Source organism: Anopheles maculipalpis, chromosome 2RL (assembly GCF_943734695.1).
Source record: "Anopheles maculipalpis chromosome 2RL, idAnoMacuDA_375_x, whole genome shotgun sequence".
NCBI lineage: Eukaryota > Metazoa > Arthropoda > Insecta > Diptera > Culicidae > Anopheles > Anopheles maculipalpis.
This window is the reverse complement of record NC_064871.1, coordinates 95,504,674-95,524,066: the sequence shown is the minus strand read 5'-3', so window position 1 is coordinate 95,524,066 and position 19,393 is coordinate 95,504,674. Positions and strand designations below refer to the sequence as shown.

At 44.4% G+C, this 19,393-nt stretch overlaps 2 protein-coding genes across 2 annotated transcripts; both read left to right on the top strand.

Moving 5' to 3' along the window:
• Positions 1-429: 429 nt before the first annotated feature.
• Positions 430-5,362, top strand: LOC126567678 (CD109 antigen-like). The gene is made up of 12 exons (XM_050223895.1): positions 430-578; positions 671-866; positions 939-1,617; positions 1,685-1,953; positions 2,026-2,120; positions 2,222-2,477; positions 2,551-2,760; positions 2,833-3,286; positions 3,348-3,647; positions 3,722-4,980; positions 5,045-5,198; positions 5,268-5,362. The coding sequence occupies exons 1-12, from the start codon at positions 517-519 to the stop codon at positions 5,360-5,362; spliced, it is 4,029 nt and encodes a 1,342-aa protein (XP_050079852.1). The 5' UTR covers positions 430-516.
• A 1,208-nt stretch (positions 5,363-6,570) lies between these two features.
• LOC126568190 (beta-1,4-glucuronyltransferase 1) lies at positions 6,571-19,393 on the top strand. The gene is made up of 4 exons (XM_050224630.1): positions 6,571-6,624; positions 8,249-9,216; positions 12,367-12,520; positions 19,100-19,393. The coding sequence occupies exons 1-4, from the start codon at positions 6,616-6,618 to the stop codon at positions 19,391-19,393; spliced, it is 1,425 nt and encodes a 474-aa protein (XP_050080587.1). The 5' UTR covers positions 6,571-6,615.

Here is a 19,393-nt window from a genome sequence, read left to right as displayed (position 1 = left end):
CCAATGGCAAATGAGGCTTATATTGATGGTTACCCATTAGAAATTATTGAACAAGTTTCACTCTGTGCACAACCATTGCGACAAATGAAAACTTTTTCTCAGACAAAGGATATTTATCGTAAATTCTTACTCCATCAGCATGTAGATGCACCTTTTGTCGCAATAATTATAATATAATAATAGAAATCCTTTGCAGCTTCCAAAACCTCGTTCGGGCATCAAACTTTGAAGGTGTGCAGCGTTCTGTAGTTGCAAATGTACAATACGTTATCAGTGCAGTTTGATAGAAGCCGGTGAAATAGGAGTTTTACGCCGATCGTCTAGGCACAGGGGATTTATTCTTATCACGCCGTATTGTTGCAGGTCGTATGTTTACCGTAACATTTACGGCGAGGGAATTCCCCAACTAACGGCACAGCTTCCACGATAGTCGATGCGAGCTGCGCCATGATTCAGTTCAATCTTGGACAGCATCCCAAGTAGACGCGAAATCACGGCTAGAACGGCTGGAACAACATGTGGCAGTTCATAAGGTCACGAATATTGACGGTGATAATCTTCATAGGTGCTGCTCATGGGTAGGCAAAAAGAACGCTCTAGTGGTGTTACAGTGGATCGTGAATAAATTGCACTGTGGAAACTGATCATCGTCTTTTTTTTCTGGTGCCAGAATACTGGTCGTGGGTCCTAAGTTTATCCGTGCCAACCAAGAGTACACGCTGGTGATTAGTAACTTCAACTCCCACCAAGCCAAGGTGGATCTGATGCTACGGATAGATGGCCAAACGGATGATGGAAGAAATTTACTCAATATAACGCAGATGATTGATGTGCGGCGCAACATGAACAGGATGATCAACTTCAATGTAGGATGAGCGCGAATTTTTGTATAGCCGATTGTGTGATTTTGTGCGTGTTAACCGTTTGCCCTCTTGCAGATGCCCGTGGACTTATCAGCGGGGAATTACAAAATTACCATCGACGGACAGCGAGGCTTTAGCTTCCACAAGGAGGCTGAGTTGGTGTATCTGAACAAGATCGTATCCGGGTTGATACAGATCGATAAACCCGTTTACAAGCCGGGAGATACGGTACAGTTTCGGGTGATAGTGTTGGACACTGAGCTGAAGCCTCCGGCACGCGTTAAAACGATTCATGTGTCGATCCGCGATCCTCAGAAAAATGTCGTTCGCAAATGGTCCTCGGCAAAGCTGTACGCCGGTGTATTTGAGAGTGATCTTCAGATCGCGCCAACGCCCATGCTCGGCGTGTGGAACATCTCGGTACTGGTGGACGGCGAAGAACTCGTTTCAAAGACATTCGAGGTGAAGGAGTATGTGCTGTCGTCGTTTGAAGTCGAGGTGATACCGTCCACCATTCCTTTGGAGGAACACCAAGGTCTCAACCTGACGGTAGCGGCCAACTATCACTTTGGAAAGCCTGTAAAAGGTGTGGTCAAGATGGAGCTGTACCTGGAGGACGATAAGCTTGACCAGAAGAAAGAGCTCGAGATATTCGGTATGGGACAAGTGGCGCTCCGGTACGCAGGACACTTCGAAGTGCACGAAGATCAGCAGGATGTACTTGTGAAGACAACGTTCATCGAGCAGTACACAAGTAACAAGCATGCTCAGTGAAAGGGTTTGAATGGGTTTAATGTCTTTCGATGTTTTTTTTCCTGTAGATCGTACGCTAGTTAAACAAAGTCACGTCACTGTGTACAAATACAATTACCGTGTGGAGCTGATAAAGGATAGCCCACAGTTCCGTCCGGGATTACCCTTCAAGTGTGCCCTTCAGTTCCGAAATCATGACGGAACACCTGCTGTAGGTATTACCGGCAAGGTGGAGGTAATCGACCTCGATTTCGAAGTAACTGAAACGAGTGATAATAATGGTTTGATAAGGCTCGAACTCAATCCAAGCGATAGTCTCGACGGGATGGATATAAACGTAAGTAGCAGTGTTTGGTAGTGATGCTTCTTATTAAGTGAATCTTGTCCACGAAATTTACTACTTTTACAGTTTTCTAACGATGATAATGGATTCTACTTTTACGAGCGTGTAGACAAGGTGGACATAGTGACAAACGCTTACATCAAGCTGGAGCTAAAATCTTCGTAAGTATTAACACAGCTATGGATGAAGTCAAATCAAACTACTCCAAATCTGGTCTAAGTCCGAAAAGAAGGAAAGCAGCTCAACACTTTTCTCTTTGCAGCATTAAATTGAACCGTTTTTTGCGACTGATGGTTACGTGTAACGAGCGGATGACGTTCTTCGTCTACTACGTTGTGTCGAAAGGAAACATAATTGATTCGGGCTTCATGAGACCGAACAAGCAGAACAAATATCCTCTACAATTGAACGCCACGGAGAAGATGATTCCGAGAGCCAAAATCATTGTCGCTACCGTCGCTAGTCGTACCGTGGTGTATGACTTTGTGGACATTGATTTCGAAGAGCTGCGGAACAATGTGAGTTCCATTTGTATTACTTGTGAGTTATCTGCACACTAGCTTTTCTTACGAATAATCTCATCCCGTGCAGTTTGATCTAAGTATCGACGAGCAGGAAATAAAACCAGGACGACAAATCGAGCTCCGTATGTCTGGGCGGCCGGGAGCGTACGTAGGTTTGGCGGCTTACGACAAAGGTTTGCTGTACTACAACAAAAATCACGATCTGTTCTGGGAGGACATAATGCAAGTGTTTGACGAATTTCATGCGATTGTAGAGAACGAGTTTGACAAGATTCATGTAAGTGACCGGACCAGTGAGTGTCCAGGGTAGGATGCATTTTTGTAAGAATGTTTTGTACCAACTTTACAGAGCATGGGACTGTTTGCCAGAACGTTGGATGATATTATGTTCGATGGGGCGAACGATAAGTCGGCACGTGACGGGTTGCAGGTAAACAATCCAATCACGAAGTTAGTTTCGTACCGGACAAATTTCTTGGAATCGTGGCTGTGGCAGAATGTAACGATTGGCCGATCGGGTACGAAGAGGATGATTGAAATAGTTCCGGATACGACCACATCCTGGTACTTGACGGGCTTCTCAATTGATCCGGTGTATGGATTGGGTATTATTAAGCAGCCGATCCAGTTCACAACGGTGCAACCGTTCTACATTGTGGAGAATCTACCGTACTCCATCAAACGAGGCGAAGCGGTTGTGTTGCAGTTCACGCTGTTTAACAATCTTGGAGGAGAGTATATCGCCGATGTGACGCTGTACAACGTAGCCAATCAGACAGAATTCATTGGACGACCCTTAGAAGGTGAGGTTTGGCGCTATTTGTGTCCTATCTCAAGGGGAACTAATGTACCTTTCTTGTTCAGATCTCAGCTACACAAAATCCGTCAGCGTTCCACCGAAGGTAGGTGTACCGGTCTCGTTTCTGGTGAAGGCACGAAAGCTTGGCGAGATGGCAGTACGGGTGAAGGCCTCCATCATGCTTGGGTTGGAAACGGACGCACTGGAAAAGGTGATTCGGGTCATGCCAGAAAGCTTGGTGCAGCCAAGGATGGAATCACGATTCTTCTGCTTCGATACGTACTCCAATACTACCTTCTTGATGAACCTAGACATTAACAAGAAGGCTGATAATGGATCGAAAAAGATTGAGTTCCAGCTGAATCGTAAGTACAATGGCTAATGACTCTGTAGAGGTTGATAGTTGACGCTATAGTTTACCATATCTCTGTATCTGTAGCCAATCTGCTGACCACAGTAATTAAAAACTTGGACAACCTGCTTGCTGTCCCATCTGGTTGTGGAGAACAGAATATGGTAAGGTTCGTACCGAACATCGTGGTGCTTGACTACCTGCATGCTACCGGGTCGAAGGAGCAGAGTCTGATTGACAAAGCAACGAATCTGCTGCGGCAGGGCTATCAGAACCAGATGCGCTATCGTCAGGCGGACGGTTCATTTGGTGTTTGGCAGAATGGTGGCAGCGTCTTCCTGACCGCCTTCGTAGCCAAATCGATGCAAACTGCATCGAAGTACATAAGCGAAGTGGATGCAGGTATGGTAGAACGAGCGTACGATTGGCTTGCTTCTAAGCAGCACAGTTCGGGCCGTTTCGATGAGGTCGGTTCCGTGATCCACAAAGACATGCAGGGCGGTCTGCGCAATGGTATCGCGCTGACATCGTACGTACTGACGGCACTACTGGAGAACGAAAACGCCAAAGTGAAGCACGCGGTTGTGATCCAAAATGCAATGGCTTATCTTAGCGGTCGGATCGAATTGATCGACAATCCTTACGATCTGTCCATTGCGACCTATGCGCTAATGTTGAATGGGCACAGTAAGAAGACTTTGGCATTTAAAAGGCTCGTCGACAAGTCGACCGTCATTGGCAACGGCACGGAGCGGTACTGGAACACGGATAATAGCATTGAAACGACCGCGTACGCGCTGCTGTCGTTTGTGATAGCGGAAAAGTATCTGGACGGCATACCGGTGATGCGCTGGTTGGTGAACCAGCGGTACGTTACCGGCAGCTTCCCGCGCACTCAGGACACGTTCGTGGGGCTGAAGGCATTGACCAAGTTGGCGGAAAAGATCTCCCCTTCAAGAAACGACTACACGATACAGCTGAAGTATAAGCGGTCGACGCGATACTTCCACATCAACTCGCAGGACGTTAACATTACCAACTACGAGGACATACCGGAGGACACTCGGTCGCTGGAAGTGAACGTTGGTGGTATTGGGTTTGGATTGCTGCAGGTCATCTATCAGTACAGCCTAAATCTGGTCAACTTTGCGAATCGGTTCAAGCTCGAGCTGGAGAAGCAGAACACGGGCTCAGAGTATGAGCTGAAGATGAGGGTGTGTGCCAGCTTCATACCGAAGTTAGCTGATAGTCGTTCGAATATGGCGCTTATTGAGGTGAACTTCCCAAGCGGGTATGTTGTCGATCGGAATCCGATTACTGAGCAGACGACGATTAATCCCATTGAGGTAAGATGACTGAGCGAAGCGCACATGCTTGCTATTAGAATTGACGGTCACCAATCATTTACAGAACATCGAGTTACGGTACGGTGGCACATCGGTGGTTGTGTATTACAACAACATGGGTGTAGAGCAGAACTGCTTCACCGTGACGGCCTACAGACGGTTCAAAGTGGCACTGAAACGTCCGGCACATGTGGTTGTGTACGATTATTACAATCCAAGTGAGTGCACGAAAGACAAGCGTGGTTGTGTGTGGCTTACTAATAGTCCCTCGTTTTTTGTTGTTGCAGATTTCAATGCCATTAAGGTGTACGAAGTAGACAAGCAGGATGTATGTGAAATCTGCGACGAAGCTGATTGTCCAACCGAGTGCGTAAAAGCGTAATGCTACTGTCGAAAATTATATTTTGCAATAAATTGCTTCTCGAAAGACATTTTTCATGGGCAGCTGATACATAAGCAAATATTTGACTATTTCAAACGTCTTCGATGTTACCACGTGGTCTTTGGCAAACAACACAACTGTATTCACCACTCCCGAAAGCGAACCCTTGGTGAGAACGTGGATTTGTTTACAGAACGAGCAAAATCATCTGTTGGAAAATGCACTCCCCAGGTTGTGCGCATGCACCGTATCCGTGGAGGGATATTTTCCGGAAGGTGAAAAACGACCCTTCTTTTGACAGTGGGAAAATATCCCGAATCGTGGTTGTTGTTTTCCTGTTCGCTCAACCCCCACCACTGAAGTTGTGTTGTCAGTGACAATTGTCAAAACGTGGAAATGAAAATAAAGGCGTGCACGTTCGGGGTACTGGTTTTTAGGAAAGTTGTGCATCATTTTGATAACAAATCAGTTTGGTTCAAGTGAACAGTACCTTGTGATTGTGCTCGGAGAATGTGGCTGGACAATAAATACTGTTCGTTAGTCTCGCAAATGATGAAATGAGAAAGTACAACAGTTTGCGAAAAAAAAAGTAAACACAACAGTGCACTCTCCTGCTGATAAAGTCATCCCGCGGGCTAAATGTCCTTGGACAGGAGTCCTTGAAGTCTAATAAAAGTGACCTAAAACTGACGGATACCCAGCGTTGAAAAACACCCTATCAACTTCTCAGCCCTAGACTGTCTTCCGAAACTACACGAGGGAAAGCTCGCCTCGTTGGCCTCTGGCGACCGAGTGCATCATAATTTCGATCGATAAATTGATTTTCCCTTATCGTTGACGTATTGCGGTGGCCGTGATTACATGCAGCGGCATCAGCGAACGTTTCAAAAATAAATGTTTCCATCAGGGAAAAGCAATCCAGTGCTGCAATATTAATGCGACCGCAGATAATAATTCAGACGCTTCAGGTTCGCGTGCCTCTCCAGCATGGCGTGTTACAGTTGCTGCCGCACGGTTCGGTACACAGTGTGAGTTGCTTGCTAGTTAGCTGAACTGGTTCGAATAAGCGACGCGTGCTAATGTACGAAGAAAGTTTCTTGCTACGAGCTTCAAATCACCACGTACAGATTAAGAACGTTTGCGTCAACCGGTAGCTTAGCAGTGGGGCGAAAGGTTGCTTCCAGTGGCGAGTGCAAGTGATGAGCGTTTTGTTTACTGCTGTGCCGCTAGTAGTAGAACAGCAATCGTAATCAATGTTTCAGGTAAGATTGTTAGGGGTTCGTTTATAAACAGTTTTAGAATGGGAATGATGGACAGTTGAAGGACAGTGTTTAAAGTTTAAAGACAGCAAGGCGAGGGTTCAAATCCCATCCGTACTGTTCCCTTGCTGTCTACTGTCTAATTATGTGGTAGCAATAAGTCTACTAAGTAATGGTCGGCGTGACCTAGAAGAAGAAATAGTGCATAATGTTGTTTAAGACAAATCTTTCTAGCACGCTCGAACTGATATCTTTCTTTTCAAATTGGTCTTGAAAATGGCAATAAGTTCCAAGACATAAGTTCATTTCTTATCGTCAAAATGTCAAGGGTGTTCCTTATGGCACACGTTTCTTGGAGCATGAAGAGCCCAATAACAACACTTCAAACCACGCACAGCAATGTTGGCTCTTGGTGGATGCTAACCAACGTGATGATTCTATTTTAATAAACCAAGACAAATCTTTTGCATCAAAGATGACGTACAGAAAACCGCTGGGTTCTACAACCGCTGATTTATGGCCCACCACGTGCCGATTGATGGGTCCCACACGGGTAAGCGGGGCCGCTGTCACAGCGCACCGGGTGCCTCTCGTTCCTGATTCCAGTGCGTTGTGAGTGAAAATTACCTGCTCGATAATCCTGATTGATAAATGTGATGGGCCGCCAACAACACCCAACAAACGCAGGGAGCGCCCATCTGTGTCTTCATTCTGTGTCGCGCGAAATTAAATAATGCAAGAATGACTAATCGCATTTCATAATTCTTTCACCGTGCCGTGGGATAGAATATAACATTTTTTTGCCCTACCGGGATGGGTTTTCGGCTAACAACAAAGCCTTTTTTTCGGAGGTGGGACGATGCGTTTGTTAAAAAGAATAGAGGGAAATAGCGAGAGAAGGTGAAAGAGAGAGAGACCTCCCGGAAAGCTTGAAAAGTCGGCGCTGAATTATTCAGCGAATGCGACAGCCGGGTGTTTGAATAATCCCGCGATGATCAGTCGTGGCATGACTTGTTCACCTGGTGGAAACTTTTAGTCGCCATTTTATTTTTGTTTTACTCTTGTTTCGCACAGGTTTTTTTTTGTTGGTTGTTGCTTTTTCTTGTTGTTTTGCTGTGTTTCTGGAGCTGTGGTGCGGTGAGGTGAGCTTGGCGCACTCTGGGACTGTAAGGAAGCAACCGGGGACGGTCTGCTTTGCATTTTGATTAGTCGTTACTTTAGTCGGACGAACCCGGTGGAGAGGGGGAGAACAAATCCACGGTGTTTCGCGGTGTACGGTCGGATAGGGATAAAAATCTTAGGATGGGTTCACATAAATTATGCAACAGTTGTCCCGGCTTCGGTGTTTGTCCCGGCCTGCTCAATTTGTTCGCCCGGGCACGGAAAAGCAATCATTCGATGGATGATTATTTGAAGGTGAAAATAATCGAAAATAAGATTACGGGAGGGATGGCGCCATAATGTAATAAGGCACCCAGGCAAGAAAGAAATGGGAAAAAGTGTTCGATTAGTTAACTGTGACAATATTTACTTAGCTTAACGAAGACGTGCAATAAGAATGGAGATAGCGCATCCTAGAGGCCACCCCCATCATTTAGCCGATGTTTTGTTTTCTCAATATTTGCAGACATGCCGCCTCTGGAATCTCAGTATTGCGAGCGTGCTAGCCCTAACGCTGTCCAATGTGTTCCTTACGGTACGGCTGCTACACAGCGGCGACTGCAACCAGTACAGCAGCAGTATGGACGAAGGAGTTTCGATGGTACCGCGAGCTCCCATCCTAACGCCCGCCACCTGCCTGGAGTACGTGCTGGCCGAAAGCCTTGCCAACAGTACGGATAAGGCCGTCTTCTCCGGGCTAGATCTGCGGCTCGGACGCTGGGACACACGGCGCCTCTACAAAGTGTTCGATTTTGCCGTTGTCGGTGAACGTTTCCCAGAGCTGTCCGACAGCTACAGCGTGTGTCTAGCGACGCAAAGCTCGCTGGAAAAGATCTACTCGCTCGTTCAGGTATCGCACCACTGGTCCGGTCCGATATCGACCGCGATCTTCGCTGCCGGCAACGACGAGTTGTACTTGTTGCAGATCTATCTGTCTTACTTGCGGGCCTGCTTTCGACCGATCCGGGAGCGGGTTAGCTTTCATCTGGTGCTGCCAAAGGAGCGTGCTCCAACGCATCTGAAGAGTGTACATGTAAGCGATTTCACCAAGTTCGATTGTGCCAAACCGGAAGCGACCCTGAACGATCTGCTCAAGCTGCGCAAACCGGACACGAGCAAGTGGCGCATCAAGAATCCGTACCCGCAGAACCATCTGCGCAATGTAGCGCGCAAGGGTTGCCAGAGCAGCCATGTGTTTCTGACCGATGTGGATATAGTGCCGAGCGTGAACTTTGCCGAGCACTTGGACAAGTTTTTGCGAAAGCAGAAACCGCACCACCTGACCGCGTTCGTTGTGCCGACGTACGAGCTGGACGAGCGGGTACGGTTCCCGCGGAATAAGACTGACCTGATACGGCTGGCGAACAAGGGACTGGCGCGACCGTTCCATCATAAGGTGTTTATCTACAACCAGTTTGCGACGAACTTTTCGAGGTAAGTGATGCATTAAGATGTGTTTTTAGTTTCGATGGCTTACTAAAGCCTTATTATTTGAGTTCTTCAGTATCGCACACGTGATTCCTGATGCATCCAATGTCCAAATCAAAGTTGTTTGTCTTTGCCGAGTGACAACTCTCGTTAGGATCTTATTTCGAATGGCAAACTTTTGCATTAGAATCGTTCGCATTTGTTTACGAAATTCTCTTGAACAAGCGGTGCCAAAGTCGATCCTTGAGCAATGAGAATAATGTATCTAGCTTTTACTACCAGTAAGTCATTCAAGCAACATGACTTTATAGTTGGAGCTCTTACAATTAGTAAAACTTTTTCACATTTATCAACTCTGCTGTCAACTGAACGTTAATACTAACATTCCCATCAAAACTAGATGCTAGCGTGTTAATCTCAATATCAATCACCCAAAAGCCACACAGCATAACTAGTCTAGGATTTATAGAGTGTCGTTAAGGCAAGCGGCTGCCTGCCATCCATAAAACCAGCGAGAAGAAGTAAATTGATTTTACTGTCTCATGACAAGTGCCTAGGGTTTTATGAGTGCTTAACGCGCCGGACGCAGTGCTCAGCTCCGGCTTCGCTATCGTGCGTGATTGTGATTGCAACTACAGCCCCACTCTCCCGGAGCGGTGGTGCAAATGACTGTTTATTCATTTATTTCATGTAACAATCACTTCGGTTCGATTTTCACGATCGACGGTGCGTGAAGCGGCCCGAGCAAGATTTATTATTGCAAGGGCCATTTGCACTCCGGCGTTATTTATCATCGCTTCTGATGCAATCATTAATTCTGTATGGGGTGGAGAGCGGGGGACCTTGTTCGCGTGACGTATGTACTTTGCTGTACGGACGTGTGGAAAGTCGGTTAAACGCCAAAGCACATGACGGGACAAGGTGTACGACGAACATTCGCTCGTTTCGTATTGCAACGGACTGCCGCCGATCGGTTAGAGAAGATGAATCTGACTGGAGACGGCTCTGTCCACACAAATGTGGCCAGTACTGGACGGGGGCCAGTACGAGTGGTGCAATAAAAAGGAAGCTTGCGAACGGTAAGGCAATAAAACAAGCTGATGGGTTGCAATCGTACTAAAAGTGAGAATCGTACGTGTGTATTCATCACTCGAATCTGCTTCGGTAAAGTTCCAGGGCTGGTACAATCATCGGTGGGATAGAAGGATCAAGACGAAAAAGGATTTAATTTTGCTTATTACGTGTCTGGTGGAAGGTTTACGGTTTCTGTGGGTGTGTGGGTATGTGCGTACCATTGTGACCATTATCGGTACCGTGAATGTAATTGATTGTCTTGCGTAGCATTAGATGAAAGTGTGTGAAATACTGGCATCCATAAATGTTGGACGGTGATTGTTTGCTACATAAATAAAGAAAAGGCGTGTAAATTTCTTATCTTATCCTTTTCACTAACTAAAACTAAAACAATAACAATCAATGATAGAGGAAAAAAACTCTGAGACATCAAAGTTTTGTGTCCTACCAAAGTTTTCTTGGAAAAACTTTTTGATTTCAGTTTGATCGTTTGGCAGGTTTATGTACCTTTCTGATACCATTAAACAATTAAGCCATCAAACAGACGTTCCTTTTTTCAACGGCATTTCAACGCAGCCGTCCAAATGGATATCGACGATAATATCTTCATATCTCATTGACGCCACCTGCACACCATGTGGTGAAGAAGGTCATTCATATTTCAAAATCGACTCCTTCAGGCGCTTACATTTGCTTATGGAGGCGCCCGGTATTTTATATAAATGTACAATAAACAAATCTCGAATACTTAAACATAGCAGAACAAAACATTATTAAAAAATGGTAATAAGGTTGTTTAATTGATTTATTACCATGCCCTATTGGTTGAGGAGGGTTTAAAATTTTTAGATTTTTCTTCACCAGCGTTATTTTTTATTTGCTGATGGAGGCGCCCGGTACTTCATAAGATTATTCAATAAACTATTTATTTTACTCAACCAGAGCGAAACAAAATACTAATAGAAACAATGATTATTTGTTCGATTGGTAGATTGATCGTAAGTTAGAGACAAATAAAGTCAAATGACAAATAAAGTCAAAAATTAATCGGCTTGAAAGATATAAATAAGTTGATAAGAGTGATTTTCAAGACTAGGCACTTCTTAATGCCCACGATGATTACGATACCGTTGTCTACCAAAGTTTTTCAGCAAAGAAGAAATATTTTTCTAGCCACATTTTGGTGTTACGACGCCCCATAGTCCAGCGTGACCAGCTTTTCGTAATCGAAAATGGTTGCAAAGTTGCGAGACAGACCGGTTCAACGTAAGGATTCCGTTACGATAATTTATGTGTCCTCGATGTGTTGGCATGGACGCTGACAAACGCTGCCACTCGTGGAAAAGCACCTTTTTGCTTCACGCAACGTCCCTGCGCTGGCTCCGTGCGTAGCTCAGCGGTTACTCATCGGTTCATTTGCGGTTTATGCTTGTGCTGTGAGTGAGCCTCGAAACCCGAAACCGTTATGGATTTGGCTCCTTCAAATAAGTTCTCTAATTTAAGAGCTCGTAAAAGATGCGATGCTTTGATTTTCATGTGGCGTGAGGCGTAATGTGCTCGGGAAAAACTGACACATGGGACCTCACCAGCAACCGTCTTGCGCTTAAGGGAGGTAGGCATTTTTTTTTGCGAAAAAGGAAGACCACAAACCACGAAAGCAATAAGTCTAGTGTAATGGGGCGAGAAAAGTGCGAAACCTTGGCGAGAAGGCCGCTCGGATGGAAAATATTCTTAACCCAGATTTTAATACCTTCCCCAAATGGTGTGCTGTTCGAACAATGGATTTTTACAACACCGATCGCATAATTTTGTCTTCACTTCCGGAAGATGCTACCTTCTCGTGGCAGTAGAACAAGCCGCAAGAGCAGTAACCGCTCCCATCCAAACACAGAAAAAGGGATCCAACGTAATTGCACGCATTTTTACGAGCGGCTCTTGGGGAAGTTTTAATCGGTTAATGATCGATGAACTGGTCTTATGAAGCGATGACGGTTTCCCGCAGCTTTTTTCACAATTTTATGTGCTTCATAGTTAAGGTAATGTTCAAATTTGGCATGTTTTTGTTTCGTTTTTTTTCCGCAGGTGGCAGTCAGACGTTTCCGAAAGCGACGAAACGAAGGTGTCGCACAATGTGACGAACTTTGAGTTTCTTTATGAACCGTTTTATGTTGCACCCGACACGGTACCGCCGCACGACGAACGTTTTCTCGGCTATGGTTACACCCGGAATACACAGGTAAGTTAGGGTTTGGATGGATTGAGGGTAAAGGTAAGGTGAAGGAAATTTACATTAAATTGAGACTACTTGAAGTGACTGGAAAGGCATGAAGAAATGGTAGTGCTACGATTCGGAAGAAATATTAAATATCTGCGCCAAGCTTTTGGTTTTCCGCGTGAATAGCAGCAAATCTGGTCATCTTGAAAATTAATTTAGATTTTCTCTTTGACTTTAATGACTTTGAGGCTAGACTAGACTAATAGAACCACAGGGTTTTGAATCGTAACTATTGATACGGGGGAACGATCTGCATGGGATTTAAGGTCCGGTTCTGTCGTGTAAAGACCGACGCCACTTTCACGTAAAAGATACAGCTCAAAAAACGGTACAATTAAGTGAAGGAATCCTGGAATGGTAGGTAAGTAGGCAGGTCCAGGAAGGGTGATCCGATGGAAGAGGCCACTGCTAATCTAACTTCATGGTACCAATAAGTCTAGTAAGCCATTTGATGGTCGGTGTGACTTGTTAGGTGGTCGGTGTAGGTCGTAAGGCCAAGCAGAAATTCGAGTTCTTTAGTGGTTGTAGTGCCAAAGAAAACTCAAAAGAAGACGAAGATGTAGAAGAATAAGAGAACGTTTTCGAAGACGATTTGATATTGTTTCCAGGTTGATACAACTAGGGATCGAGTCTTAGCTTCCACCTCAGATTCTGTTTTTCATCCCTAGTTACGCAGAAGCAGGGTAGTGTGATTTGCTCTCGATGCCATGATCAGTGAAAATTTATGTATCTGACTGAAAGATTCTCTTCTCTGACTGATTTCTTCATACACGTGTGATTAATTAATAATCTCTCGTTCCCGCATTCTTTTGGCTAGCTTAGCTACAGCCTCACCTCGGCGTAGTTTTGGAAACTGGAAGCTATGATGATCAAAACAAACCTTTTTATGTTGATATATTTTATTACCAGCTTTATGTTTTGACTTTTTGCGATGGAAATGCTGCTGTCATGCCTTACAAAATGTTTCGATAAAAGCTGGCTGAACACTTCATTTTTATCGTCCAGAAAAATGGAGACAAGCATTAAGGAAAAACTCTCATTGTACGCTACCGCAACGTCCAAAAGGAAACTTTGGTCGGAAAACTTGCCTACTTGCAATAACATCAAAACCGGCTCTTTCCGATCTCCAATAATCGGATTGTGCTTTAAGCTATGAACATGGCATCTCTCCCGCACACCAAACACACCTAGGCCGCTGTAGCATCCTCTATCCATGAAGTGGAGAAGCTACAGAAATTAATTGTTGTCCGCGGCAGAAGCTCCCGGCATATCCAGCGGTGAAAGAAACTTTTTTTTTTTAACTGCACGCCAGCTACCCGAGAGCTGCATGGACGCATTTCAAACATCGACCGGTTCATTGATTCTGAAGAAATTTCCATCCATCGCATAAATCATCTCGCTCGCGGGCAGATCGCACCAAGCGCGACTTGGCAACTTAAGCCAAAGAGTTCCGGCGTCATGCCCGGAACGAAACGGTGCCCAGTGCCAATCCCGTTTCACTCGCCGGGTTTTCGGAAAAGATAATCCGCCCCAGTGTACGCACCGGGGTTTGAAAATTAAAAGTTCCACTTTGAAGCAGCGTACTTGCCAACGGCAGTTTTCTGGAATTTCCTACACTGTCCGCGCTGGGGTACGCATCGACGCCACACACCACAGTGGGAAGGGATGTATAGTTTTTTTTTTTACTTCGCTTCAACAGATCCAGAGTTTTCGGGACGGTACACTAATGGTTGGGTGAGCTGCTTGAGCGAAAGACAAATTGCCGTACTTGTGCGTTCGGTCGCGCGCTTCGGTTGCACACTTTCGCCGATTGCAAATTGGCTATGGAAATTAGTTTCACGCCTGGATGAAGCTGCATACGTTCGTGGCGTAGTGTTCTGGTGTGCTTTTTTTTTGTAATTTTAGTCTTTTCTAACGGCTGCATCATCAACTCGTGGCTTGATTTTGGTTCATACTTCTTGTCCGGACGGCATAACGAAGGGAAAAAGTACTTCTAAATCTGTGCGCCGGAAGTACTGGATGCCAGACCCAGACAGTCGTAGAATGTTCATCAACGAAACATTCCAACTGAGGCGCATGTAGTTTATGGTCTATAGCGGTAGTCCCTAAGAGGACGGTCCTTCGAGTCACGCTTTTGGTTTTTTAAATGTATTTTTTGTTAATTACAAACGTTACTGTGCTTGTGCTTGCCGGGTGCATTGTACGCCGTTTCAATATCTTTTTTGGTGAAATGGGTTTGAATAAGATTCGCGGAAAACAAAATAGTTTGTCACTTGTCGCATTAATCCCACCGTAGAGCCGTTTCAAATGTGTATGAGTTTATAATTTTCATTACTATGCAAATGTGTGGATTTTTTTGTGCTGTTTTCATTACTGATAGAATGAAGTTTTTTCGTAATATTATGGGTAACGGGGTAAGCACCGTTCTTGGCGGTACGTCATATCCTGAAATAAGATTTTTCCCTTGCAACTGGAACAGAAAACTGAGTGACTGATGAATATGTAATTTTTTTAGATGAAGTACTTTAATTGGAAATTTCTTTGAAATGTTTTCTAAAAGAGGCTTTTTCCAGATGCATGGGGCAATGAAACGAGAAAAGCAATTGTAACAAATCAAAATGCAGTTTTTTTCAATTGAATTTAGTTAGCCGTAGGTGATAAACACAAATTTGTTGGACTGTTTTCAGTCAAAAGGTCGCTTTTTTATCAATTCATCCGTGAATTTGGCCAATAAGTTAATTTCTCTTCTTCAAATTGGTTTAAAAATTCGCGACCAGGCAGAGCTGAGGTACGTTAAGGTTGGTATGTTTGAAATCTACAAGATTTCCCAAGTGCTAAATTGCAGCTTTGCTCACTTCCAGCAGAAGAAGACACCATTTTTGGGCAGATTTTTTTACTATACATTTCGAAGGCTAGTTCTGAAGAAAGGAAGATGGATCTGTTCATTCCATCGAATGCAAACGTTGATTTGGTGAAACGTACACAAAATAACTGTGTGTGTAAAACAAAATAACTTACAGACGAGTTGAGGAGCTGTATCTTGGCGGCATTCAAGTTCTTTGTATGTGCAGAGCTTCCCTTGTTTATGGGCGAAAACGATATTGCATGTAATTATCGTGTTGTAGGCAACTGTAGACGAGTCGCTTAATGTTTCTAGTCGAAAATAGGCACAAGAATGTCTCAAAGCACATACAATGCCGTGCCACAGTCGCTCGTCATCATGTTGATCGTTGCTTTTGATTTATTTACTCATGAACATTTAGTTCCAAACAAACAGTCCATTGCATATCCAGCCTAAGCAACATGAACATTACAAAGATTATTTTTAGACCTACCAGCCAACCAACTGTGCCCCGTGCACATTGAATTGTTGTTTTGCAGATTTTGCCATTACCGCCCCTTTGCGCTCACTGCCTTGAGCGCACCACGCTCAATTCGATCAAGCAAAGTTTATTTGATTTTACCCGCCTTCCAATCAGCTTACATGAATAATTTAAAAATCCAATTATTATTTTACCGCTTACCGGGGTTTTGGGTTTCGCACACTACTTTCCCCGGTTTGCAATCCCATGGCAACGAAAGCCATTGACGCTTTTGACCTTTTTTTTTTGGTGTTCGATAATTTTCCGATAATACCATATCACCAACCGGCGTGGGTTGTTCCCAGGTCACCATCGTTTGGGTTTTGTCATAAAGTGTTAGTGTCAAAAGAAAGAAAAAAATAGGAAAGAAATCCAATACACGAAGAATCTCCTTTTGAGTTGAGGCACTGTTAAACCAATAACCGGGAAAGAGGGAAAAAAAACCATCTCAATTGCCCAAAAACAAGAACTTCCCGGGACCCGGGACACTCCCGTATCGGTGAATACTGATGATCTCTTTAGTGGAGGTAAGAATCTTACCCCTTTTTTTATGTAGACTCTTCTTTTCCTCGTGCAATACGAGTGTATGGAAAGGAGAATTTTGTGCTTCGGACAAGTAGGGAACAGAAATTGGAGCCTCCCATCTCCAAGTTTTTTTGTAGTTTTTGTTGTTGTTACTGGCTAGATTAAACTTGCCACCAGCCAACGGCATAGGATAGGGAAAAAAGGAACATCAGTCGATGACTTTTCCCTGCCAAAGTGTGTAGTTTTGTGCCCCCGATACCGTCGTTTACTGGATGGTGCACGAACGAGTTTGTGATTTTCCTCCCCGGCTCTCTACGGCAGAGACATTTAACTAGCGCGTGTTTGGAATTGATAAAAACTATATTAAAACCATTGCTATGACCTGCTTAGGCCGACCCCATGTGAACTCTCCCGTACCGGGCACACGGGCAGAGGACACTTTGCCTCTTTTCGCAGGCGACATCATCTTCGTTTAGTGCGTTCCGTTCTTAAATTTTCTCAAAAGAACACTTTATGGCCGTGTGTTTGAATACACAAGAAGCGGCCGGTAGCGCGAGCCGTTAAGTGATGAGATGGAAAGTGTTTTGAACCGTTCAGATTCTGCCAGCTCCGTCGTTTCGTTCGTTCGTCCTTTACGAAGGGTTTGGGTTAGTTCTGGGAGTTCTGCCAAGGAGGCCTTTTCGGACGTAAAAATCTGTCCCACCAATAGCAAACCACACAACCTTTGCCTTGCCGAGAAACGAGCGTTGGCAAGCGGTTTTGGCGTTTGCCCCAATAAATATTATATGATTCAATTTCTGTCACATTACCGCCAGTGGTACGTTGTTTGTTTAACGGGGCAAGCGTGCAGTAACGCGTTGGAATTCATAACGCCGTCTTACCGTGTGCAATAAATCTTCTCACCGTTTTGCAGATGTTATTTGTGGAGTTTTCTGAACAATTCAAATAGTTCTATCATAGAAAGTAAGCTCAAATTTGCGAATCTATTAGTGAAAGTGTAAAATGCCGTTCAAACATAAAGATCTTGTGTTGTAGATTGGATAATTTGTGGCGTAAATGGCTTAAAATGTGTTTCTACTATTCAAAAGAAAAAGTCTTGCTCCTTGTTCCTACTATAAGATTTAACGTATTTACTTTCTTGATTTAGAAAATTATTTATTACGTTTTAGTTTACTCAACAGATATTCAACACTCTACAAGTCTAAAACCAGGATCAAACAGCTTCGCTTATCTCTTATTACGAGCTAAACGTAAAATATCGTTAGCCTCTTTTTTGCCCACTTTATAGTCGCCCTTCATCCAACCAGTAACAAAAACCGTTCAGTACCGGCCTGATGGAGCAATTTTACGGTGTGCGTTAGGACATACTTTAGCTTCACACTGTCCTTAAGCGAGAAAAAAAAAAAGAGAAAGGAAGCCCCAAACCCCCCCAAACAGCTTCGGTTTGATGTACCTTGTAACGCGTAGACTTGCCGGTTTTGCATCATGCATCGTGTTTCTTATTGATTTCTTCTCTGCAAACTCCCCCAAACAAAAAATGTTCGACACACGTACCCGGACACCAATCGGAAGCCGTTTATCGGGCGCATGTATGTCGTGGCTGGGTCAGCTTTGGGTTTGTTTAGATTTTGGGGCTTGTTTTACGATCGGAGGGGGGTTTTTTTTTGTTTGTTTCGGGAGGATAACGAGAATGTTACTAAAAATCGTACCTTTTGTTCTAAGATGGAGAAGAATGGGGTTGGTGGGTGAAGGAGGAGGGTTAACATCCTCAAAGAACAAACACCCATCAGTGGGTGGGTGCTGTGAAGGTGGTGGTGGTGGTTGGCTTTTTTTCGATGATGACGGAAACGTGACCCTTTCGAGAAGCTGACAATGAATGGCTGCAAAATGGGCGACCAGCGCGGCAAGAGGTTTGCTGGAAATGATGGCTAGGCTTGACTAGGTTGTTTTTAGGTGCTTTACTGCTGACATAAACGCTGCAGTGGTAGCAAGCAAACACTGCAAAGAAATATGACTATCGGCGTGTTGTAATTTATCGGAGCAAGTAGCGGATTTCGGAAGGACATTTTTGGGTTTGGTGACACATCGTCAGCACCGGGATTTAGTGAATCGTCTCCAAATGTGTGTGTGTGTAACATTTACTGTAAATGCGTGTTGTTTAACGACTTAAGACGTTTGTTAGCTTTCTTTGAGTGTGAATTGGATACGTTTAGGTGATCGTACTGCTGTAGAAATCCTTGAATTACAAGTCTTGGAAGAATGGTCAAGAAACAGTCAAGAGTTTTGACAGGCAAATGTGTGAAAATCTTAAAATTTATTTGTTTGAATTGTGTGCAATTGTAGCAAAATCATAAGAGGCTTTATAAATTTGCTTTATTTTATGTTTCTTATGTACTCTTTTGGAGTGCAAATATTTGCATAAAAAAAGGAATCAACGCTATCAGAAATACTAACTTCAGCAGCTGTATTTCAACGATACTTCTGCGTCAATCGGCTTACGGTATCGTTCGTTAGCTTAACCCCACTCAACTCAACCGAAGCATAATAAAATATTTTTCTTTTCTCTCTCTATCTCTCTATCGCACCTCTTTCTCCCTCTTTCTTTCTTTTTTGCTACTTTTTCAATTCCATGCCACAATATTTCCGCTTGCAGGTGTACGAAATGTTTGTGGCAGGCTATCAGTTCCAGGTGCTGACACCACTGTTCACCGTGCACTGGGGCCTGCAGAACAAGAAGAGCCGACCGGCGTGGCGCGAACGTCAGAACAACGTCAATCGCAAGTACTTCGAGGTGTTCAAGCGCGAGGTGTTTGCACGCTACCACAAGGACCCGCTGCGAATGTTGCTGCCAAAGAAGTCCCCGAAACAGCAGCACGGTCCCGGTGCTGGTGTTGGTCCGGGAGTGGCCGGTGGTGGCGGAGGACTCGGTGCGGGCGAGAAGCATTAG